We start from the raw sequence: 25,620 nt of genomic DNA on the forward strand, positions 1-25,620 counted from the left end.
TGCATTTTTTTTCTCTCTTATGAAGTCTGTCATTTGCCGCAGATGAATGATTTTGATATTTTCCACATTTTGCTCCTCCATAAATCTTACAACAGTTTCTACAGCACTAAGGGCTTCTCTGGGCGAAATTTTAACCTTTTCAATAACATCCTCGCCATCACTTTCACAGTCCGACATAGCCTTGCAGCCTGTTAATATTTCTTCCTCGGACAGAAATTCTGAAGTCAGGCAATCTTCATCCATCTCCAGCCACTCGGTAATGATTTCCAGTGACGTATCCAAACTAAAATCCTTTATCATTTGAAAGAGAAGTTTACCTTTATCCTCTATTCTCTGCATGCGTGTTTGTAGGATGTCTTGTTCTGAAAATCCTTCAAAGTCTGGCTCTGAATCAGTGCCACTGCTGGAGTTTTCCGAGTCTGAGCCGTCTTTGACAGAAAAGGCATCGCCGAGAGCCTTCATCCAGCAGTCTTCAATGGACTTTTGTTTTACTCCATCCCAAACTTTTTTAACTAAATAAATAATTTCCTTCATGTTTAACTGTTTCAGGAATTTGGAAATGCCTGAAGACGTGCATGACATGATCGCTGAAATCAGCTGCAGTCGATAATTGTTTTTAAAATTCTGAATAATGCCCTGGTCTAAAGGTTGAATTTTTGATGTTGTGTTGAATGGTAGGTATAGCACTAGTATTTTCCATCGCTCAATACCAGTGATTCAGCTGGAGGATGGGCTGGACAATTGTCAAGTAGCAAAAGTGCTTTGGCTTCGAGTTTCTTTGACCGCAGATGCTTATGAACAGCTGGAACAAAGCTGTTGTGGAACCAGTTGTCGAAAATGTGTCTCGTCATCCAAGCATTTTTGCTGTTAGCATATATTACTGGCAGTTTGGCTCTATTGAGGTGATTAAAGGTGATTAAACCCCTTGCTGGCTTGGAATGATTCATCCCCCGTTAAATTTCCAAACTTTGTCGCTTGGGCTTGAAGAATTGGCCCACTTAGCGGCATTCCTTTCAGCCTTTCCTGAGGAAACCACTTGCGTTTGGCTTTATCTATTGTGGGTTTTGCTGAATAGCGCATGTTTTCGCTTAAGCCCCACGGCAGAAATGATATTTTGTACAAAGCCATTCAGTTTAGATTTATTTTTTAGCCATCCTCAGAGAGTAGATTTGGCAATCCCAATATCTTTTGAAACTTTGGCCTGCGTTTCTTCACTATTTACTGGATCTATTGCAGCTAGCTTTTCTTCTACAGTGTAGGAACACTGACGCTTGCCCTCTGCCATTATATTAGGCCTACGGTTAAAATTTTCTAATGTAGTATATTGTCAAGGTTCCTCCCCCAGTCTGAACTCTAGGGTACAGATGTGGGGACCTGCATGAAAACCTCCTAAGCTTACTTTTACCAGCTTAGGTTAAAACTTCCCCAAGGTACAAATTAATTTTATCCTTTGCCCTTGGAATATCCACTGCCACCACCAAACTCTAACTGGGTTTACTGGGAAACGTAGTTTGGACACGTCTTTCCCCCCAAAATCCTCCCAACCCTTGCACCCCACTTCCTGGGAAAGGTTTGGTAAAAATCCTCAACAATTTGCATAGGTGACCACAGACCCAAACCCTTGGATCTGAGAACAATGAAAAAGCATTCAGTTTTCTTACAAGAAGACTTTTAATAGAAATAGAAGTAAATAGAAGTAAAGGAATCACCTCTGTAAAATCAGGATGGTAGATACCTTACAGGGTAATTAGATTAAAAACATAGAGAATCCCTCTAGGCAAAACCTTAGGTTACAAAAAAGACACACAGACAGAAATAGTCATTCTATTCAGCACAATTCTTTTCTCAGCCATTTAAAGAAATCATAATCTAACATGTACCTAGCTAGATTACTTACTAAAAGTTCTAAGACTCCATTCCTGGTCTATCCCCAGCAAAAGCAGCATACTGACAGACACAGACGCAGACCCTTTGTTTCTCTCCCTCCTCTCAGCTTTTGAAAGTATCTTGTCTCCTCATTGGTCATTTTGGTCAAGTGCCAGCGAGGTTACCTTTAGCTTTTTAACCCTTTACAGGTGAGAGGATTTTTCCTCTGGCCAGGAGGGATTTTAAAGGGGTTTACCCATCCCTTTATATTTATGACATATATATATTACTATATAACTACTATATATTGTATATCTCTCTAGTGTGACAATGACTAAGCGTGCGTGATACCAATATTGGTAAAGACGTACAACATGTTTCCGCTCCGCACTTCCTGTCGATTTCTATGTTAGTGAGCAAATCTGTAGCGTTATATAGCAAGTTCCTGTACTGCATGTTAATGAGTCTCATGTGTTAAATAGGTAGCACTGGGAGGCATGGCTCTACCGTGCGTTCAGCGGATTCACGAGTAAACGGGTCTGTACTATATTTGGTTAAAATTAAAATTTAACTTTTAACACATGATGCTGCAACTTCTTGCACATATGTGGACTGGTGGCCTGCACAGATGCAGCAGCATACCTACATGTAAGCAATTGTGGGATGGGAGCTCAAGTCTGAAAACTTTCTATGAGTTAAATCTTTTCCTTCTGTGTCCAATACTTTATGAAATATGTTATCTAATCATTCTTTCTTGAACAGGATTGTTTATGAAATCTCATTTAAATCCTGTTCATCACTTCCCTTCCTTTTGTCCACTTTAGCCTTCTAGAAACAATGGGCAGTTTAAAATTAGCACTAAATTTAGCACTATATTCTCACTAAATCCTACTTATCCTTTTTGAAAGACTGAGATGTTTTGGGATGGTTTGATACTTTATTTCATAACTACTAAAGTGAATATACTTTATTCTTAGATGTATAGGCGTATGCTGATATTGCAAGATACTATATATCCAATGGATTATATATTGCATGTTATTCATCACTTATCTACAATTTGTGGACTTAGTATTGCAAAAATTGAGTTTATTAAAAGAAATTATACAAAAAGATAAATAATTTGTCAATAATAGTTACCGGATTGGCTCTTTTGTCCACCACTCAGGAACAATTTTATCAAGCACTTCTGGTGTCAATGCCTCATTCTCTACTATGTTCGCTTTGATTATTTCTTCCTCATCAGTTAACACCACTTCCTTCATCTAAAGAGACCCAAAAGACCATGAAAAAATTAATATCTATACTTTGCTTGACAATGACATTTCTCTTTAACTGACCCAGAAGGTTAGATAATGCATTTCAGGTACAGCTTTTATTCAGTTAAGTTCAGCAGCAATAAAGTAATCTAGTTGATTGTATTTTGTTGTATGTTATTTCACATACAATTTTAAAAACAGAGTTGGTCAAACATTTCTGAAGTTTGATTTTTCAACAAAAAAGAAACTAAATTTAAAACAGGATTATTTGGGTGAAAACTGGCATGAAAAATGCATGCTATTTTTGATCGCCTGTACAGATAGTCAACATTTTTGGAAGCATTGACAAAAACAAATGATAAATTTTTCATGAAATTTTTTCTAATTTTTCTGCCAGCCCTAATTAAAAACCAAAGTTTAGTTAATTTATGGAAAATGGGAGGGGTATGAAGGCAGTGCATTAGATGCTTTGCCCAACCAAGTTTTGCTCCATGGGGGACCCGAGAAGCAGAGGCAAAGATGGCCCCAATTACTCTTTACTTCCCCCAATTTACAGCAACTTCAGAGTTACTGTAAACTGTGCTCCATTCCACAGTCCCCAAGGATCCTTTCCAGCCATGGGGGATCACCAGAGCATAACTAGCTCTGATCTAGCTATGCCCCCTTTGCCAAGACAGTTCAGAGGTGGTATAGAGCAGTGATTCTCAGACTTATTTGATTGCACCTCCTTATTTGATTGCTCCACTTTAGGTGTCTTGACGCCCGGTGTTTGTAATAGGATATTCGTGGTAGCAGTGCCTGATTGGGTCGCATGTGCACCATAGCCATCTCTCGCTGCTCTGAGTGGTTACATAGCGGTGTGCAGCCAACCATCCCCCTTTACCTTCTCTACCTCAGAGAATTGGCCTGAAACTCCGAACTAGAGGGGAGGAGGGAGGGTAGTGGAGCACCCACAGGGACAATCATCTCGAAGAACCTCAGTTACTGCACAAGGTGAGTAACCGTCTCCTCTTCTTAGAGAAGTGTCCCTGTGGGTGCTCCACTTTAGCTGTCTTGACACCCTGTGCTTGTAATCAGAGATTTGTGGTAGAAGTGCCCAGTTGGGCCACGCATGTGCCATAGCCATCTTGTGCCACTCCGAGTGGTTACATAGTGGTGTGCAGCCAACTGTCCCCGTTCCATCTCTCTCTCAGAGAATCAGCCTGCAACTCTGAAGTAGAGGGGAGGCGGGAGGGTAGTGGAGCACCCATAGGGACACACATCTTGAAGAAGCTCAGTTACTGCACAAGGTGAGTAACCTTCTCTTTTTCTTCGCAGAGTGTACCTGTGGGAGCTTCACTTTAGATGACTGTTGAGCAGTGCCCCTCAGAGGAGTTGATCTATCGACAGTGGATAAAACCGTAAGTCCAAAGTGAGGATCTGATGCTGATTATTCTCTAAAGCATAGTGTTTAGTGAAAGTATGGACTGATGTCAAGGTAGCTGCTCTGCAAATGTCAGTGATAGGCAACATATGCTGCCAGTGCTCTGGTGGACTGTGTAAGAACTCCTGGCGGATGTTGTAGATTGTTGTTATGGTAGCAAAATGGATACATCCTGATTATCCATTTGGATAGTCTCTGTTTTGAGATGGTTTGAACATCGAACATTCTGTTATGGAAACAAATAGTCTAGGTGATTTTCTAAATGTTTTTGTTCTTTCAATGTAGAAAGCTAATGCTCTGAGAACATCCAATGTGTGGAGTGAGGCCTCCCTCCCATCCGCATGTATCTTAGGAAAAAATACAAGGAAGTAAATGGGTGGTTCAAATGAAAGGGGGACGCAACTTTAGGTATGAACTTAGGATGCGATCATAGAATTACTTTATCTTTAAAGAATGTTGTATAAGGTAGGTGAGCCATTAAGGCACCCAATTCTTCCATCCATCTGGCAGACGTGATGGCAATAAGGAAAGCCACCTTCATGGATAAGTGAAACAAAGAGCAAAGAGTTTAAATGGCTTTCCCATGAGTCCGTGTAGAACAAGGTTGAGGTCCCACATGGGTGTAGGGTTTCTTATTGTGGAATAAATGTTTTCAGTGCCTTTAAGGAAGTGTTTAATCATTGGGTGAGCAAATATAGTGACTTCGTCCACTTTGTCATGGAAGGAGGTAATGGCACCCAAGTGTACTCTTATGGAGCATGTGGATAGCCTCAATTTTTTAAGTCTTAGTATATAGTCCAGGATCCTTGATTGGGGGGACAACTGTGGCAAGAACTGTTTATCTTGGCACCAGGTGGAGAATCATTTCCACTTGTGGATATATGTCTTTCTTGTACTTAGTCTCCAACTACTCAGTAATACATCTTTTACTTCCTCAAGAACAGGCCTTCTTGACCCCAGTCAGCCATGGAGTAACCAGGCCTTGAGGTTGACTACTGTGAGGTTGGGGTGACAGACGCATCCTGCATCTTGTGATAGAAGGTGAGGTACTAAGGGAAGGGTTCGAGGCGCTTTCACTGCCATCTGACGCAAGTATGGGAACCACGTTTGTCGGGTCAATCTGGGCACAATGAGAATGACACTGGATTTGTCCTGCTTGATCTTGTAAATGACTCTGCTTAGGAGTGGGGTCAGAGAAAATGGGGCTTCCCATTTTATGAGGATTGCATCACTTAGGGAGTGATGTCCCAATCCCACTCTGGAGCAGTATTGTGAGCATTTGGCATTCTGAGCTGTTGCAAATAGATCTATGGTGGGGAACCCCCATAGTTTGAATATGGACTTGAGAATTCAGGGATCCATCTCCCACTTGTGGGTTTCTGAGATCCGCTGTTGTATTTTGACATCCTGGCAGATAGGATGCTGATATCTCTATGTTGTTGGTGATGCACCAGTTCCAAAGGAGTATTGCCTTTGTACATAGGGGGGTGGACTAGATGACCTCCTGAGGTCCCTTCCAACCCTGATATTCTATGATTCTATGAATAGGGAGTATGATCATCCTCCCCCTTTATGGTTTATATAAAACATGCCTGCTATATTGTCCATGAGGATCTTGATGGTATTGTTCTTGACTAGAGGAAGAAAGTGGTTGCACGCATTTTGGACTGCCCTTAGCTCCAGTAAGTTTATGTGAAGGTTCGACTCTGCTGGGGACCAGGGGCCTTGGACCGTATTATTGAGTAGATGTTCCCCCCCCCCAACCTATTAAGGAAGCATCTGTTATGATTGTCATGGTTGGAGTTCTTTTATGGAAAGGGACTCCTAAGCAGATGTTATTTGGTTGTGTCCACCATGTTAACGAGTCTTTTACTCTGCATGGCATTGTGAGGTGTCTGTTGAGAGAGTATCTGTGCAGTATATACACTGTTCGAAGCCAGGCCTGCAAGCATCTCATGTGGAGTTTGGCATGCTTGACAACAAATGTTGTTGCTGACATGTGCCCCAAGAGTTGTAAACATGTTCTGGCTGATGTTTGTGCAGTGTCCCTCACCGTTGAAATTAGATTGACTAGGGTGAGGAAGTGTTGTTGGGGTAGCGTTGCTGTTAAGACAGTTGAGACAGGCTCCTTCAAATTCCAACTTTTGGACGGGAACCAGTGTGGACTTTTGCATGTTTATGTGGAACCCTAGGTTCGTGAAAAGGGTTATCGTGCTCTGCGTGGCATTTATCACTTCTTGCCCTGTTGGTGCCCATAGGAGGCAGTTGTCCAAGTATGGAAATATCATTACTCCATGTTTGCATAGGTGAGCTGCAATGACAGCAAGAACCTTGGAAAAAAACTGCTGGGGCAGAGGACAGGCCAAAGGGTAGTACTCTGTATTGGAAATGCTGTTTCCCTAGCATGAATCTTCTGTGTCATTGGTAGATGGTAATATGAAAATAAGCGTTCTGAAGGTCGAGGGCCAAGAGCCAATCTCCCTTCTCTAATGCTGGAATTATTGTGGTTAGAGAGTCACCATTTTGAAACGTTGTGTTCTCACAAATTTGTTGAGTTTTTGTAAATTCAGGATGGGAGGATGTGTCCCTACCATCTAGTCTTTTTCTGAATTATAAAGTAATATGAATAACCTCTCCCCCTTTGTTGTGAGAGTACAGGTTCCACGACAGCTAATTGTACAAGGTGCTTTATTTCCTGTTGTAACAGGTGCTCGTGAGGGGGTCCCTGAAAAGGGCTGGGGAAGGGGGATAAGTAGGTGGGATAGAAATAAAGGGGATGGAGTAGCCCTTTTGGATAATCTCTAAAACTCATTTGTCTGTTGTGATGGTGTTCCAAACTGGGTAATATGGTGACAGACGGTCTCCAAATGGACAGGGGACCATTTTTGGTTCCGGAGTCAGAGACAGTGGAGGTCTCGTGCCCTCGACCACACCTTCAAAATGATTGTCTAGAGGTAGATTATTGAGACGTCGAAGGCTGATCTTGGTTCCGCTGACATCTGTTCTGTTTTTGTTTCCGCCCTTGGTCGTACTGTCTTTGGGGCTGAGAGTATGGCGTAGACCGGAATCTCTTATTGTAAAACAGGCTCTGTTTGTTTTTATTTGCAGGTATGTAAATGCCAAGGGTCTTTAAGTTCATCCTTGAGTCTTTTAGGGTGTGTAATGAGACATTGGTTTTGTCTGCAAATAGTTTCTGCCCCTCAAAGGGTAAGTCCCCGATTGTTGCCTGGACCTTCCTTGAGAATCCAGAGAGGTGGAGCCATGATGCACGATGCATGACCACAGATGTCATGAGGGATCATGCTGCCATGTCTGCAGAGTCCAGGGTGGCCTGGAGAGCTGTCCTGGTGATCAGAGACCCTTCAGAAATGTTTTCCTTGTACTGTTCTTTTTTGTCATCTGATAATTTTTCAATAAAAGTTGACATTTTGGATAACAGATTGTGTGTATATTTTGCTAGTGGGGCCACATAGTTGGCTATGCGGAACTGAAGTGTAGCTGAGGAATAAGCTTTCCATGTGAAAAAGTCTAGCCTTTTCCAATCCTTATCACATGGGGTTGTTCGGGACTGGTGTTGTTTCCTTCTTTGGGTGACCGCCTCCACTACTAAGGAATTTGGTGTGGGGTGTGTAAATAGGAACTCAGCCCCTTTTGCTGACATGTAATATGTTTTGTTGGACCTTTTACACGGGGGTGGTGCTGTAGCAGGTGTCTGCCAGATTATTTTTGCAGGCTCCATGATTTCGTCATTAATTGGCAGAGCTATCTTTGCCGAAGGGGAAGCCTGGAGTATGTCTGTGACCTTATGTTGGGCTTCTGGTAGCTGTTCTAGTGAAATGTTTAGGGATTCGGCTACCTTTTGAAGAGTTCCTGAAAGTATTTGAAATCATCCCCAGTAGCGGCTGGTGGTGGTATTATGGTTTCGTACAGTGATGACAAAGAGAGGTGAGTAGGCGACAAGTGTCATGTTTGGCTGTGTCTTCAGGTTCCTCAGTGTCTTCCTCCTGTGTTTCTGAGGGTGCTGGGACAGTTGGTGAAAGAGCTGATCTGGACCTAGTAGGGCTAGGGGGCTTGCGGTTTTGGGCCCTAGACTTTGTTCATGGATCCCAGTATGACCAGTTAAGTGGGAATGGTATGGGGAGCGGTGTCTATGGGTGATCATACCATCCTTGTATATCTGCAGGTGGTTGGTGATGAGATGATCCTGGCTTGGGTGAGGAATGGCGAGGAGTATATATTATTGCATCATCCTCTTCTTCCTCATCACTGGAGATAGGTGGCACTGACCTGCAGAGAGTAGTCAGCTGGATTGATACCTATCTGGATGGGGTACCCTTGATGCTGAGTAGAGGAGATTCAGGCACTGAAGCCACTATCAGGTCTGCATGCCTCATGAATTTCTGTGGAACCATGAGGCTTGATGCTGGAGATGGCAAGGTGGACAGCCCGGGAGCATGAGTTGAAGCTACCCCTGCCGAGGATTTAGAGCTGTGTGGCATATTTACAACAGGGGTGGCGTCATTGTACCACTCAGTGCCGAGATCTTCTTTGGCTCCATGGGTGCCGAGCTGGAAGGTTTCACTTTGCTGTGTGAACCTCCATTAGAGCCTGCCCACATAGGGTCTTAGCTCTTCGGGAACTCTCAGTGCTGGATGTTCCTGGTGCCTCGCAGTCTGGCGGTCTCGGTGCCATCAGTACCGGGGCAGATTTTTCAGTTGGAGATTGCTTTCTTTAGGCAATTCTCAATGCAAGGATGTCTGTGACCTGTTTATGGTAGCATTTCTAGAAGTAGGCTCCTTGGCAGCTGTTGTTGAAGCAGAACCCCGACAGAGGCTGCCGTTGGTGACCGTTGGCCAGTGAGTGACCTGGACTCAGGGTCGGAGGTTGTCCTGAGGGATTTCGCCATCATGAGGAGTGGCAGTTGGAGATCCCTGGCTTTTCTTGTCCTAGCTGTCAGTTTTCTGAAGCATGGGCACTTCTGTGTAATGTGCGTCCCGCCAAGGCAGTGGACGCTGAGCGTGACAGTCAGAGACTGGTATGGAGAGTCTGCAAGTCAGGCAGCATTTAAAGCCGGGTGAGCCGAACATGTCTGAGAGAGTCGATCTCTTAGAGAAAAAAATAGGGTAAACCCTGTTTGAGGCTAAGGCTGTACACCTACCAGAGAAGGAGGGATAGACATGGAAGGAAAAGGATTATATTTTTTTTAATTTTAAAGAAATTAGTCAGGCAAGGGGATAGGGAAACTAACTACAATTAAGCTAACACTATCACTATAAACTATCTACTATAAGTTTTATATGAGGTCAGAGAGGGCACTGCTGATCACTCCGACTCAAGCCAAAGGCAATAGAGAAGGAACTGGGGGATGGTTGGCTGTGCAATGCTATGTAACTGCTTAGAGCAGTGCGAGACAGCTACAGTGTGTGCACGGCCCAACTGGGCACTGCTACCACAAGTCTCTGATTACAAGTGCAGGGCGTCAAGACACCTAAAGTGGAGTACCCACAGGGACACTCCTCAAAGAAGAAAGGTGCCTTACACTACAACTATCTCTTTAGCTAATTAAAGGGATAATGTGGACATGCTCTGAAGAGATTACCATCTAGATCTCCTTAGCTGGGAGAATAGTGAGGAGTTAGTAAAGATTTACTTCATGTTAGGTACCAAATAAATTCATGAATTATACTTGATGCATAATACCAAACTATGGCTTGAAGAGTTTTCATTATACTTTACATGGTTAATACGAGTTCATATCTAGACAGGAGTTGTGTGAGCTAAATTCCTACATAATAGCCTATTCCCTCTGTATAGGGCACTTAGGGTCAATGGTACAGTATTGGAAACTCTCATAATTTTATTCAAGAATCTCATGATATGTGGTGTTTTTCCTAAATCTCCTGCTCCTGGAATGATTAGCTGAGAATCACAGGTTTAATTTAAAAATATAAAAGCAGGTTTGAATGGTAATGGTTGTTTCCTCATGTGCTTTTCTATGGTGCTCATCACTATAGTAACTGAGTGCTCCACAAACAATTTACTTTCAAATCATCCTTGTGAGGTGAAGAGGATAGTAATTTCCCCATTTTACAGATGGGGAGCTGAGGCACAGAGAGGTTAATTTCACTATTTTTTCATGCCCAATTTGAGATGCCTAGAACCTGTTTTTTTAAGAGTAGGTAGCATTATATAGCATTTTATATGTTCAAAGCACAGTTCCCAATTACTTCAGTTGCAGCTGTGAGGCTCAACACTTCTGCCAAACAGACTTCCCGCAGCTTCCATTGGCTGGGAATGGCGAACCACGGCCACTGAAATCTGCGAGTGGCTGTACTTGCAGATGCTCAGGTAAACAAACCATCTCATGGCCCAGCAGGGGCTTACCCTGAACAAGCCGCAAACCAAGTTTGGGAACCCCTGTCCTAGATGGTCACTAACTGTTCGTCAGTTTGGAGTCTGAATGAAGCTGTCCTATAGACAACAGCCTCCTTAACTACACTATCCTGATTCATCCCCACATCAGGTTCACCCTGTGTACAGAATGTGAAAAAACGGTATGTGACCTTGTAATTAAAGACTGAATAATAATGCATATATTCAAGGAGGCTTAATCAAGGATTCACATTAATTCTATGTTCCTTTAACATAGTTTTTATTTGTTATATAACTATGCAAATATATATTTGCATAGTTACTGCTTCTGAATTTCAGTTTTCCCTCACTCTGCTTTTGCTTTCCTCCACTCATGAGTTTTATCTGTCAGTCACTTTGAGGGTACCTGTACCCAATTCTAGGGAGCATTCTGCCTATTTTATCTCCCTCTGAAAAGTATTTGACACATTGTACGATGAACATTGTAAACAGCTACATTAGATTTTAGTGGAAAGAATTGTTATTGCTTATTTTTATTATGCCAAACTAGATAATAGTGCAGAAAACAATTACAGGTAGCCTGCAAACTGTTCTTCTATATCCAGTATTGCCAACTCTTGCAATTTTATTTTGACTGTAGCAATTTTGTTTCCTTTAACTTGTCTCATGAAAACAGGTTTAATACAAATATGAGGAAATACTTTTTCACACAACACACAATTAACCTGTGAAACTCATTGCCATGAGATGTTGTGATGGCCAAAAGTATAACTGGGTTAAAAAAAGAACTAGATAAGCTCATGGAGGATAGGTCCATCAGTGGCTATTAGCCAAGATGGTCAGGGATTGAACCTCATCCTAGGGGTGACTCTAAACCTCTGACTGCCAGAAGCTGGGAAGGGAAGACAAAATTGCCCTGTTCTGTACATTCCCCCTGAAGTTCTGTAACTGGCCACTCTTGGGAGACAGGATACTTGACTAAATGGACCATTGGGCTGACCCAGTATGGCAGTTCTTATGTAACACAATGAGAGGCTACCAGCTCATGAATTTTCCCTCATTCAAAATGGTAAACATTTCCATTACTGTCAATGGGACTGAAGGCAGCAAGATGGCCACCATTTCCCTACAGTCTCTCTGCATGTGGAAGTTAGGCTACTCTTAGTAAAGTTAGGTTTCAGAGTAGCAGCCGTGTTAGTCTGTATTCGCAAAAAGAAAAGGAGTACTTGTGGCACCTTAGAGACTAACAAATTTATTTGAGCCTAAGCTTTCATGAGCTGTAGCTTATGCTCACGAAAGCTTATGCTCAAATAAATTTGTTAGTCTCTAAGGTGCCACAAGTACTCTTTTTCTTAATAAACTTGTCTGCTACTGTTTTCAGTGAGACTGAACCATGCTGGAACAGGCTTCTCTCAAGGGCCAGGAGGCCTAGTGGTCAGAAAACAGTCTCTCTGAGCCTACAGTTGCCAACCCTCCCAGATTGACCTGAGTCTCCAGGAATTAAAGATTAATATTTAATTAAAGATGATGTCATGTGATGAAATCTCCAGGAATTCATCCAGTCAAAGTTGGCAACCCTAGCCTTAAGGCAGCTTTTCCAGGCAGTCTAGGGCATGGCAGTCAGATCATTGTTCATCACCCTTTCCCCCAGAGACCTCTGGGTCTCTCAGGCAGCTGAGGGAGAAAAGAAAGGAAGGGGGTCCCTGGCCCAGGGGCCAAGGGGAGAGAGGCAAGGCGTGGCTCAGTCGTTTCGGCTGCCACTCCAGAGCCGCCTCCCCCTGGGTTGCTCTCTATCTTTCCTCTTTTCTCTTCAGTTTAGGGTGTAGCACTAGCCTTCTGCTTACACAGTCTCAGTAGTTCAGGCCTTCAGCTGGGTGTGGGAGGACGCTTCCCAGCTCACCATCATATTTTAGTTGTTTCCCCCTTAGAAACGGGTAAGGAGGAAACCAGCTGAGTTTTACTCACAGTCCTGGTCCTTCCCCTGTAAATGGCTCTGGTCAGCAGCTGCAGCCTGTCTGCCTTCTTGCAGCCAGACTCTCCTCTATGTTCACCCCACCAGACCTCTCTTTTAAGCAGGTCCTCCATAGGCAGCACGCCGGGCTACTGCTGAGGGGTAGGGCTTTCTTGGCTCAATACTGCTTCACCATTCATTTAACCTTAGTATGGTACCTGTAAACCCCATCACACATGCTCAAAGGCAACAGACTGTCACTCTATGGTTCAGAGGGCTAGACTGGAACCAGAGACTATGAGGGGCAGTAGAGACACTGAAAAGTATATGATGGCCACCACGTATTACCTGAATACAGGATATTCTGGTACTTCTGTGAAAAGCGTGACCTCACCCCTGCTGGCGTGACCTCACATACATGGTGCATGCAAAGTCACATCACATAGGGGGTGCCATTTTTTAGAGTGTGCTGCTCCACCCCACTGATGTGACCTTATACGCACAGTGCATGCAATGTCCCACCACATAAGCACCATTTTTAAGAGCATGCCACCCTGCTCTATCTGTGTGAATTTGTGTACACTATGCATATGAGGTCATGATGGAGGGGGCAAAGTGTTGTGCTCTTAAAAATGGCATCAGCTGTCCAATACTAGACAAAACACTTCAGTTTTGTCTTTGTGCCAGACAGGGGACAAATCACCCAAAAAGAGGACTGTCTAGTTAAAACTGGATGAATGGCCTCCCTAGCAAAAATGGAGGGGAAAAGAGGGCACTGGGGGGGAGCAGGAGGCATATTTAGGGGATACAAGGGAATGTAGTGGGGGTCCAAAGCAGGGGGGAGGTACAGTGGGAGAGTGCTGCCCAGTCTTGGGCAGAGAAGTTAGAGTGGGGGGGAAGATCAGGGAAGTGTTGCTTCTTTCAAAAAGCTAAACCAATACCCTATTGTTTTTACTGTGACATTGTTTATACCAGGGGTGGCCAACCTGTGGCTCCGGAGCCACATGCAGCTCTTCAGAAGTTAATATGTGGCTCCTTGTATAGGCACCGACTCTGGGGCTGGAGCTACAGGTGCCAACTTTCCAATGTGCCAGGGGTACTCACTGCTCAACCCCTGGCTCTGCCACAGGCCCTGCCCCCACTCCATCCCTTCTCGTGCCCTCCCCTGAGCCTGCTGTGCCCTCACTCCTCTCCCTCCCAGCCAGAGCCTCCTGAACGCCACAAAACAGCTGATCTGGAGGGAGGGAGAGGCGCTGATGAGCGGGGCTGCCAGTGGGTGGGAGGCGCTGGAAGCAGGGGCAGCTGATGGGGGGACTACTGACGTATTACCGTGGCTCTTTGGCAATGTACATTGGTAAATTCTGGCTCCTTCTCAGGCTCAGGTTGGCCACCCCTGGTTTATATGAATGATTGAAGTTTTTGCATGGAAACACTCATTATAGGATCATTTTTGGAATATTACAAATACTTTCAACGTTTAACTTTATTTTGAAATATTTAATGAAGGCAAGTCACATTACACTGTGCTTGCTAAGGATTTTGGTTACTAGTTAGCTGCCCATTAGCTAAAATTAATTAGTTTTAAAAAGTGAAAAATTTTGTCTAAGACCCCTTCTCCTGATGCATTCCTCTGCACCCTGTTCAGCTAAATTCAGAAAGCAGAAGTTAACGTAAAGTGGTTTACTATGTACATCTGTAACACATCAGTCCTAAAAGTAATAAGTTCTCTGTGCAAGTGTGAATCATGATGCATTAATCAATGGTTCTCAAACTATTTTATCCAAGGAAATAAATTAGGAGGGGAGGGAGTCAAGACAGTAATAGGAAATGGATTGTAGTTCTTGGGACTGGCAATACTGAGTATTTGGCCTCTTAAAAAAAGGATACTACTAATTACTATTAATACCTCTTTATTTTTGTTATTTTCATTTTCATGTGCACTTTCACTTTCAGTTTCTGTATTGGTCTGAGAGGTGTTTCCCAATTCCTGAAAGAGAGTTTCCATGTCAATCTGATCTTCCTCAGGTTCCTCGTCAAATTCAAGTCCAACTCTCTTTTGAGTTTTGGGCATGATCATTTCCTGTAGATGTTCTTCAAACTGAATATGGAAAATTCCTAATTTGTCAGCTAGCCATCGGCCACAGATAGTTTTACCTGCTCCATGTGTGCCCAGCAGGCACACTCTTAAGGGAGGAGCCTGCCAGAAAGAATTAAGAATACTTTTATAACAATTTCTACACTAGGGTACACTTAAGTTATGGTAGTATACACTTTGTTGAATTAATCCTAAATTTCAGGGCCTCTAATATAAAAAAAAGTACTCTCAAAAGCAGCATAAGCACACATGCATTTTGCATTTCAATGTTTAAAACTACAGTGAATTACATATACAGTAGATAAAAAACAGTACATTAACCCCTTTCCCTTCTACCCCTCTATTTCACCCTTTTTATTCTTATTTCAACCCCCACCCACTCCCATTCTCCTCTGATCCTTATTTCACTTATGAGAAGTGAGTTAACAACAATAATTAATAAACAAAAAACTACTTTAACAGAGCCATCAAAATGTGTATATGTCTTACTGAGTAAGCATGTAATATTATTGTAAATCTTTGCCCTACCCTTCTGTGACGAAGCGGGACAGTCCTTAATGTTTCCTCTGAATATTGTGGAGGTGCTTCAGTTTCCCCTATGCAGTTCTTAGGTATCTAGGTGGTGGGATAAGGGTGTATGATCGTTGCAGAGCCCTAGAGGGCAGGTGTGTGCAGGGGTCTGGACACAGAGAATGGCCAATACCCTGTTTCCTGGCAACTGATGGCCTGGCCCTTTCCCCTTGCAAGGTGAGAGCTAAAGGTGTTGGAGAACAAAGGAATCAGGTGACCTCCTGGCCCAGGAAAGGGACAAAGCCCAGAGGAGGAGGGGCTGGAGAGAGTTTCAGTTTGGGCTGGCTGGGGATGTGGAGTGAAGTGCAGACGTGGTTGTCTGGCTCACTGCCCCCCAAAATGAACCCAGCTGAGGGGTCCTGTTCTCTGTAACTACAACCTCTGTTTTAGACCATGTTCCTGTTGTCTAATAAACCTCTGTTTTACTGGTTGGTTGAGAGTCCTGTCTGACTGCGGAGTTGGGGGGCAGGACCCTCTGGCTTCCCCAGGACCCCACCTGGGCGGACTCGCTGTGGGAAGCGCACGGAGGGGAGAGGATGCTGAATGTTCCGAGGTCAGACCCAGGAAGGTGGAAGCTGTGTGAGCTGTGTGTCCTGAAGAGTCTGCTCACAGAAAGGAGACTTCCCCAGAGTCCTGACTGGCTTCGTAGGGAGCAGTTCCAGAGCATCGCCCAGGGACCCCGTGACACCTTCCCTTTCCCCCTGTCAGGGTTCCTTCCCTACTCTGAACTCTAGAGTACAAATGTGGGGACCCGCATGAAAGACCCCCTAAACTTATTCGTACCAGCTGAGGTTAAAAGCTTCCCCAAGGTACAAACTTTGCCTTGTCCTTGAACAGTATGCTGCCACCACCAAGCGTTTTAAACAAAGAACAGGGAAAGAGCCCACTTGGAGACGTCTTCCCCCAAAGTATCCCCCCAAGCCCTACACACCCCCTTTCCTGAGGAGGCTTGAGAATAATATCCGAACCAATTTGTTACAAAATCATCAAAGACCCAAACCTCTGGATCTTGGAACAATGGAAAAATCAGTCAGGTTCTTAAAAGAAGGATTTTATTAAAAAAAAAAGAAAGGTAAAAATCACCTCTGTAAAATCAGGATGGAAAATACTTTACAAGGTATTCAGATTCAAAACACAGAGGATCCCCCTCTTGGCAAGACTTTAAAGTTACAGAAAATAGGAATAAACCTCCCTCTTAACACAGGGAAAATTCCCATAAAAGAAAAGATAAACTAATCTGCCTTGCCTGGTTTACCTATATTGGTTGCAATATTGGAGACTTGGATTAGGATGGGTTGGAGAAGATGGATTTCTGTCTGGCCTTTCTCAGTCCCAAGAGAGAACCACGGCATAAACAAAGAGCACACACAAAAGCCTTCCCCCACACCAAGATTTGAAAGTATCTTGTCCCCTTATTGGTCCTTTGGGTCAGGTGCCAACCAGGTTAGTTGAGCGTCTTAACCCTTTACAGGTAACAGGATGTTGCCTCTGGCCAGGAGGGATTTTATAGCACTGTATACAGACAGGTGGTTACCCTTCCCTTTATATTTATGACACCCCCTTTGTTCATAACCTTTATTTACTGTGTTGGGCCTACATTTAGATTGTAAACTCATTGGGGAGGGGGCACATCTTTCTTGTTTCTGTGAAGTGCCTAGCACACTTGCAGCAACACAGAAACAACAACAAAAATAATTGTAATGAAGGATGGAAAATTATGTGTAATATCAACCTCTTATTAACAATCTATTTTAAATAGTTTTAACATTTTCTCACTTGTAATGGTTCCTTGTGAGCCACATACTCCTCAGGGTTCTCCAAAAACTTTTCTCTGGACTCAGGACTTGAAAAATAGTAAAATTTTTCTCTATATATAGCTCCATGTTCAGCAATCCCTGGGAAAAGGACAAAGTTCTCCTTCAGACTCACTGGACAAAAGTGTTTGGTGTCTCCCATGTGTCTCTTCTTTTCATTAATTTTATCTTCATCCTGATAATACACAATGGTTTTAGAGAAAATTGTCAAGAAGTCTTTGGATCAACTAGAAAAACATTATATATAAAATATTCTGTACACATACTTCCCATTTCAAGTGCATTACAGTACATTACTTTCAGAGACAGTGATAAAGCAAAGCTCCAGATCTAAACACTCCCTTGAATTCTAGGGCATTTGAAATCCAGACCCAATCCAAACTTTATATCTTACACTCATTCCTAATTACAAATGTTTGAATACAGGATACTCTAAATACTTACTGCTAAATTTACAAACTAGCTCCCAAACAATCTCCAAATTTGTGTGTGCAAATTTTGCATATGTACCAATTTGCAAATACAATATTTATACTCAATTCAGGTAATTGCTTATCTAGCTGAATGTATGTGGAATTATGAGTAACTATGTGAATGCACATGTAATATTTACATGTGCGAATTTGTGAGGGCAAGGTAATGTTATTAATGAAGCAGGTCTTTGACCTATAGACAGTCAAACTTAGTTAAATCTTATGGGTATGCTATGCACCCTTTTATCAGGCTAAATGGAAAGAAGGAGTAATTAAATGCCCCTTTATGTGGTGACAGACGGAAACTAGGAGGTTACTGCACAAGACACTAGGCCACATGGCAAAGCCCGAGCAGAGAAACTGTATGCTCTGAGGGGTTTCCCTGGGACTGGTTGCAAATGTAGAGGCTAAGGTATTGTTTTTGCAAGCTAAGTGTGTTTCAGAGAAGTAGTACAGACAGTGGGAGAAGCAGTTGTGAGCACAGCCTTCAGTGGGAGCCAAGAGACAATGCTCTGTGGGGTGGTGGACTACTCGGGAAGGAAGGCCTAAAAATTGTGAGCAAGGAAACTTGCCAGTTGTTGTTTCTATGTGTTCAGGGAAACAGGAATTTCTATACATTCTCTGTAAATAAACAGGATTGCACCAAAGAAATACCTGACTTATACCATCAATTTCTCCTCCTAACAAACACAAAAATGGCAAGGCTCTGAAAACTGGCTAACCTCTTAGGCCAAAAGAGACAACAAAAATAAACTACTTTAAATGTGGCCCTTAATAATACTGCCAAAATATCTTATAAAATAGTTGGTGGTTCTGAAAACATAAACAAATGGTAAGGCAGGCACTCCCCTATATAATTAGCAGAATATGACTGTGCTATATATTGGAATAACACAGGGAAAGGGAATGATACTTATACGTAGCACTCGCATAGCATTTCATGTCTTCAAGAGCTGATCAGACAGACGGCAGAATTTCCCACAACTTCTAGCTTATCCAAAATATACAGGTCCACCACAAAAGCAGTAACAGAAAGTCATTCAGAAATTAGGCCAGATGGTGGATCTGCATGCTGATATGCACCCCTCCCTGCAATCATCTGGGAATAGTGGCTATGCACATTCTCCTTACAAGCACAGAATATTTGTGCTCTCTGTTTGGTGGAATAACACCATTGCCAGTCAGAATACAGGAGTACAATGAAATTGCTTTAGCAATTTATGAGTGTACATATTCTGTGGACATTTTTGTGGGATGTTGAATTTGGATCAAAAATATTTAGGCACACAGCTTAATAAATCTGCTTTGTCTGAGGTTAAACTCAAACCCATAATGAGTCAAAGTAAAATGATAAACTAACAAAGCCAGTATTGCTCACTTCTTCATCATTTTCCTCTTGCTCTTCCTCTTCTAATTCTTCATCAGCCTCCCCTTCTGCCTGCAAGTCATCTGCTTCTTCATCTAGATCTTCTGCAGATATTTCCCAGCCATAATATTTAAAAGGTTCTGAAAAAGTTACCATTTTTTCATTTCAATTATTGTCAAAAAGTGTTCAAGTCATGCTTACGTTTTTATTTTTGCCCCCTGAAAATATACAAAACATGCAAGACCACAAATAAATCGTGCCAGGTATGTTTTTCCATTTTTTTTAATCCTTGAAGTGTACATAACACATCTCCTACTCAGAGCACATATTGTTTTCTTGACAAAATGAATGTCCCCTTGTTTGTATTGTAAATAAAGATGCAATAGTATTTTTAACAGGAACTTGCTATTACACAGAGATTAGAAGTAAAACTGAAGAGAACTGCATTACTGTTTGTAATAACTATTTTTATGTTTAATTTTGGCGAAATCCCTGAGAACAAGGATCAGTCAAATTTTATCTGACAGAATAAATGAATTTGTAATTGGTGTGTGTTAATCAAACACTTCAACCAGATTTGTATCAGAGGTTTATTATTATTATTCATCTAGCACTCAAAAATGTGCTAGACACCTCAGCGCACACAGGGAAGAAATGGTCCTGTTACTAAATGTTTACTGCAGATGGATGGACCCTTACATTAATTCAGAGTCCCACTGACTTTAATAGAATTTACACACAAGTGGACCTTATATGAGGTGTGTCACACAAGACGTGTGCACACACAGGACAGCTGTGCATGTCCCGTTACAGTATTCTGGCATAAACAGCCAAAGCAAAAATGGTGGGAAAGGGATGGATGTAAAAGGAAAATGTTGAAGAGCTGTTATGTACATATTTTCATGATTTATTTTATATAAATTATTCATCTCGTCCCATGTGTCTTGATGCTTAAACTGCTTGTTATCCCCCTTCTAATGAGGGCCAGCTCTAGGTTTTTTGCTGCCCCAAGCAAAAAAATTGCCACCCCAAGCTCTGAGAGCGCAACTGCCCAAGCCAAAAAAAAGAAAAGGATGGCCAGAATGCTACCCCTGGAATTGTGCCGCCCCAAGCATGTGCTTGCTTTGTGGGTGCCTAGAGCCGGTCCTGCTTCTACTTCCCAGTTCCTCCATTGAACATAATAAGCCCCTCCTTCCACTCCACACCACAGATTTAGGACTGAATAAAACAACAACAATCCCTCTCATTTTCACACTACAAATTCCTCTCTATGCAGGTCAAATGTGAAACTTATGAACAGCATTACTTACTTTCCATCACCAGGACAATTTGATTAAGCAGTGTTTCTGGAGTTTGCCCAGCAATCTCTAAATCAGCAATCTGAATTAAAGATGAATCATTGATTCCTGGCTCTAGTATTTGCCAGTTGTGCATGAATAGCTTAATCTTCTCTTTAAATGGCTCCATTTCTGGTACATCTGGGAAACCATCCTCTGGAAACTCAGGTAACATGATTTCTGAACAAATCAAAATGATTTTGAGAGGACAATGCATCTTTAAAGATTTTGCATTTTAAAAGTTATAATATCATACTTTATAAAATAATTTTAACTTCCCGTAGACCTATGTGGCAGTTTTGACATATTTTGCCTCTTTATGTGAGTTACTCTAAGCACAAATTTATTTTATTGTTGTTTTAGATGCACATTTTGCAGTGCCAAGTTCATTACATTGGGTTGCTGTATATTGATACTTCTCAAAATAGACAAGGAGACAGAAAGAGGTCCAATTAATTAAATTTGCATGTGGTTATTTAATGACATAGCATACAAATTTGAGACCATGACCTTTTCATTACATTTCTGCAAAACAAAAAAAATGTACATGTAATTAAAAAGCCTGATGCATTCATCTACAAACAATTTTTGGCAGCTTAAGGAAATTGTCATGCATCAAATAGAACATACCAGTGTTGGAAGGAACATATTCTACAAAGAAAAGAAAGCTGGACTATATTTGCTTGAAAGAGAAAACAGGAAAGATTTCATGTCTAACCTGGTTCAGGTTTAGCTTCCACAACCCCTGTGGTGTGGTCAGGTTGTACCTGAGGTATTACTTCTGTTTCAAGTGGAGGTTTGTCTCCTGATTCTATAAGCACAAATACAATTAATTCAGCTACTACTACTAACTTCTATTTCTCCTGCACCTTCCAGGTGAGGGTCTTAAAATGATTTACAGACAATGAATTGAGCTTCCTAACACTCCTGTGAGTAGAGGGTTGAGGAGATGGATGATACCTTGAAAGACAACATAAAGATATTTCAAAATCAAAATCTTCAAAGATCAGAAATCCAGAGCTGCAGAGACAACAGTGATTTTGCAAACAAAAATAAGAACGCACCTTAACATAGGCACCAAGGTGCTGAAGCATAGCATCAAAGAACCAAATGACAGGTTCTGAAGCACTGCAAACACTCAGCACTGCTGAAGCAAAGTGTTGAGGAAAAGATCCTAAAGTACCTAACCCAGTAATTCTCAAAAAGATTAGGACTGGAATCTTTCGAGAACTATTATTACCTATGCAACTGTGGTACACAGAAGTTAACGTCCACATTTTTTATTTGGATGTCTCAGTTTTTGGGTGCCCAATTCTGAATACCTAAGGCCTGATTTTCAGAGATGGTGAGCACACACATACTCCAGTTAAAATCAGAGGGAACTCTGGGTGCTCAACGCCTTTGAAATCACATTCTATTTGTCCAGAGAATTGGAACCTAAGTGACACACCCAAGATCACAAACTAAGTCTGTGGCACAGCTGGAATACAAAATCCATCTCTTTTGTGCTTCAGCCATGTGCTTCAAACACTAAACCATGCTTCCACTAAGAGAAAGGAAGTGATCTTACCAATTATTCATTACCATAAATGTATTGGGATCCTATTGAAATTATTATTTATGCACAGTATTACCACAACACTAATTTAACTATAAATTCCTTTATTAAATCCAAAGGCTGAATGGTATTTATACAATTGCTCTAAACATGACTAAAAAGCCTAAATAATAACCAATTTACTACATCCAAACAGTAACAGAATATTTATAAGCATTTGATCAAGATATGTACAAACAGGCTAACCGGGGGTGCCTAGACTACTATTGGTCGTCTCCAATTTGATCAGGCTGGTATTAGCAATGAAACCTTTAAGAGTTTACTTATTTGTTAAAGGGTATAAAAAAGTAATGTCATTACCAATTCTCAGAACATACCTGTGGCCAGATGAAGGAGTTTCTTATATAGCAGTAATTTACTGCACCTGGTACCCAGCTAACCATGTTTTATTTCTATTACTTTAGCCCAAACCTTAAATAACGCTAGTATTTTGAAGGGTCACCACAAATTTAACACAACTTTATGCAAGAATCATCTTGCATAAAGTACATCTCAGTTATGTCATATTTACAACATAAGCATATTTCCATAAAGAAATGGAGTGCAACATCACAGTATGCATATAGAAATTCTACATACTATTCCCTGCATTTGCTACAGAGAAGTGCAAAAAACAACTCCATCCCCCTGGGCACTAGCAGGGATTTAAAGGAACAGGACCCTAGCTGTACCCCAAGCTGGCTGGTCACACACCCTTGTCACTGGGCATATTGACAGTCCAACAGCATAGCATCCAAAAGTTCATATTCTAGCCTTCTGTGGGTGTACAGGGGGTAGGAGACTCCATGAGTGAAATCATGACCCAATTAAAGTCAATGCTCTAGCTCAGTCCTGCAGCACACATCCACAAACAGGCAGCCAGAATATAACCCTTAGTATTCAAATATTTTTACTTCATAATACCCAAAGCAATTGCTCTTCATTTCATTTTAAATGCTTAATGGATGTGGGGAGGAAGAGAATTTTGTGAAATAACAGCATTTTATTTTTTACTTCATTTTCCCTTTACATCAAAAAAGTCTGATATAGTAGAAACACAGTGGGTGAGGTAACATCTTTTATTTGACCCAACTCCTGTTGGAGAGAGAGAGAGAGAGAGGGCCAAGCTTTCGAACTTACACAGAGCTTTTCTTCAGGTCAGATATTACCTCACCCACCTTGTGTGTCCATGGGACCGACACAGCTGCAGCAACAGATTATATAGTAGAGGTCATTCTCCTTCCCCCAAAAGTCTAGATGTGTTCGGTTCAGAACTGAATGTCACTCCTTCACTTAAGGGTTGATGAAGAACTCCACAAGTACTGCAGGTAATTTTTTCAGAGATACCAGTCACTTAGGGCCTAAGTCTTATTGGAAGTCAATAGGCTCCTAAACCATTTATGTGTTTTTGAAAATTTTATCCTCCCTCCATATCGGAGGCTGAAAGGAGAGACTACTTATCTGTACAGTAAGATAAAGGAGGGAGTACTTACCTGTAGAGGTATTGTCTCACCACAGTATGTGCATCCACCTGTGCACTCTGTACTGGAGACTGTAAACCACTGTCAGCAAGCCCATGCCTTTGCAGAGAAGCTTCTTGTAAAGCTTCAGGTAAAATATTGCCACAGTGTTGTCTGTGAGAACAAATAGGTTTTTCCCACTGACAGGAGATAGGAAGTCCTGACAGCTTTAGTTCTCTGATGTTTATATGCAGAGAGAGATCCCTTGAGGACCACAAACCCTAAGTTTGGAGGGGACCCAGATGAACACCCTTCCCCCCATCCCAGGGCAGATGAGTTTATCACCAAGGTCAGGAAAGGTTGAGGGCAGATAAAAAGAATGCCAATACAAACATTAAGTGAGTTTGTCCACCAATCTAGAGAAGTCAATACTCGAGATGACACACTGAGGACAGAGTTCAGATGGTGACAGCTCAGCTAATAAGCAGTCTGGTCTGATGGAATACATATGTGCATGAAGCCTCATACAAATTTCAAGCTGTTGTGTTTGGGTGAACCTTGAGATCTGCAACAAGAGATTTAATTGTCTGGAACCTCAAATTTGGAAGGAAAGCTCTGGTTTGAGTAGAGTCCAACACTGCTCCTATAAATCCTATCCTCTGAACTGGACAAAGGGTAGATTTGTCTGAGTTGATCAGTAGACCTAGAGCTTTGAAAGTTGATTGGATGAGATGTATTCTGGAGAGTATCTAAGCTCTGGACTGGCCTTTGACCAACCAGTCATCCAGGTAAGGGTAGATTTGTATTCCCAGTCTTCTCAGAAAAGCAGCTATCACTGACATACGTTTTGTGAAAACCCAAGAAGCTGCTGACAGGCCAAAAGGCAGCACAGTGAACTGGCAATGAGAATGCTTCACCATGAACCTGAAATACTTTCTGTGACCTTGATAAATTGTCACATGAAAGTAGGTGTCTTTTAAATTCAGGGAGGCATACAGGATACAGTGAGGGAGTAATGGAAGCCAGGGTGACCAGGTAAAACTTTCTCTTTTAGATATTTGTCAAGTAGTGCAGGTCTAAAATTGGTCTGAGACTTCCCTGTGCTTTTGGGATCAGGAAATAGTGGAAATAGAGCCCCTTTCCTCTGAGATACTGCAGAGCCTCCTCTACGGCTCCTACTCAAAGGAGAGAGACAACCTCCTGGAGGAAAAGCTCCTCATGAAGATGGTCTGTAAAGAGGGATGGAGGCAAAGAAACAAATTGGAGGGTATATCTCACTTCCACAGTGCTTAATGCCCAACGGTCCAAGAGAATAAATGACCAAGCAGTGAAGAAATGGGAAAAGTGGCTTGCGAATATGGGGAAGATGGAAACAGGCATCCTGGAAACTGGCATAGTGTCCTCTAATGCCCTATCAAAATGCCTGTTTAGCACTCTAAGGGTGTCTAGATGGAACTGGCATTGATGCAGAGCCAAAAGGAGGAGGAGGGGTAGGTCTATAACCCCTACTTTTCTTTCTCTGCAAGTCCTGATGAGGAGCAGGGGCAGAGTAATGGTAGGTCTGCTGTGGGCAGAAATATATTCTGACCCGGGCCAGAATATAGTATCATCGGTGAAGTGGAAGTGGTGAAATAGCTCCTTCAGAGGCTGCCTGATAGGAGGAGGAAGAGGCCAGCACAGGCTGAGGCTGCTCCTCCTCCATTAGCTCTCCAGCAGAGTCCTCCTGAACTGCCTCTTGCTGCTCTGTACTGGGCCTGGTACCAGGCCCAGTAACAGGCAGTGCCTGGCACCAGGCCCAGTAACAGGCAGTGCCTGGCACCAGGCCCAGTAACAGGCAGTGCCTGGCGAGTAGATTATCCACGCCTCTCCAAAGACACAAAGCAAGAACGCCTCATGTACAACCCAGAAATGTAGGGGAAACCCCCTGGGTTCAAAAAGACCAGGGGACCAGTGGGCCCCAGTAACCCTCTAGCCACATACTTGATGGTACTCCCGCTGGAGGGTCCCTAGCAGTGCCCTACTAGTGCCCTGGAAAGT

The 25,620-nt window shown here is 42.4% G+C and overlaps 1 protein-coding gene across 1 annotated transcript in view; it reads right to left on the minus strand.

The window, feature by feature from the left end:
* AK9 (adenylate kinase 9) overlaps window positions 1-25,620 on the minus strand; it is a 226,801-nt gene that overhangs the window by 90,098 nt on the left and 111,083 nt on the right. The window contains exons 21-26 of the mRNA XM_077812135.1: window positions 21,245-21,337; window positions 20,500-20,706; window positions 19,202-19,329; window positions 17,313-17,525; window positions 14,778-15,068; window positions 3,007-3,131 (exon numbers count right to left, since the gene is read on the minus strand). Of these exons, the coding sequence (XP_077668261.1) occupies window positions 3,007-3,131; window positions 14,778-15,068; window positions 17,313-17,525; window positions 19,202-19,329; window positions 20,500-20,706; window positions 21,245-21,337 (1,057 nt within the window). The remainder of the gene's footprint in view (window positions 1-3,006; window positions 3,132-14,777; window positions 15,069-17,312; window positions 17,526-19,201; window positions 19,330-20,499; window positions 20,707-21,244; window positions 21,338-25,620) is intronic.

The sequence above is a fragment of the Eretmochelys imbricata genome, chromosome 3 (assembly GCF_965152235.1).
Source record: "Eretmochelys imbricata isolate rEreImb1 chromosome 3, rEreImb1.hap1, whole genome shotgun sequence".
Classification (NCBI taxonomy): Eukaryota; Metazoa; Chordata; order Testudines; family Cheloniidae; genus Eretmochelys; species Eretmochelys imbricata.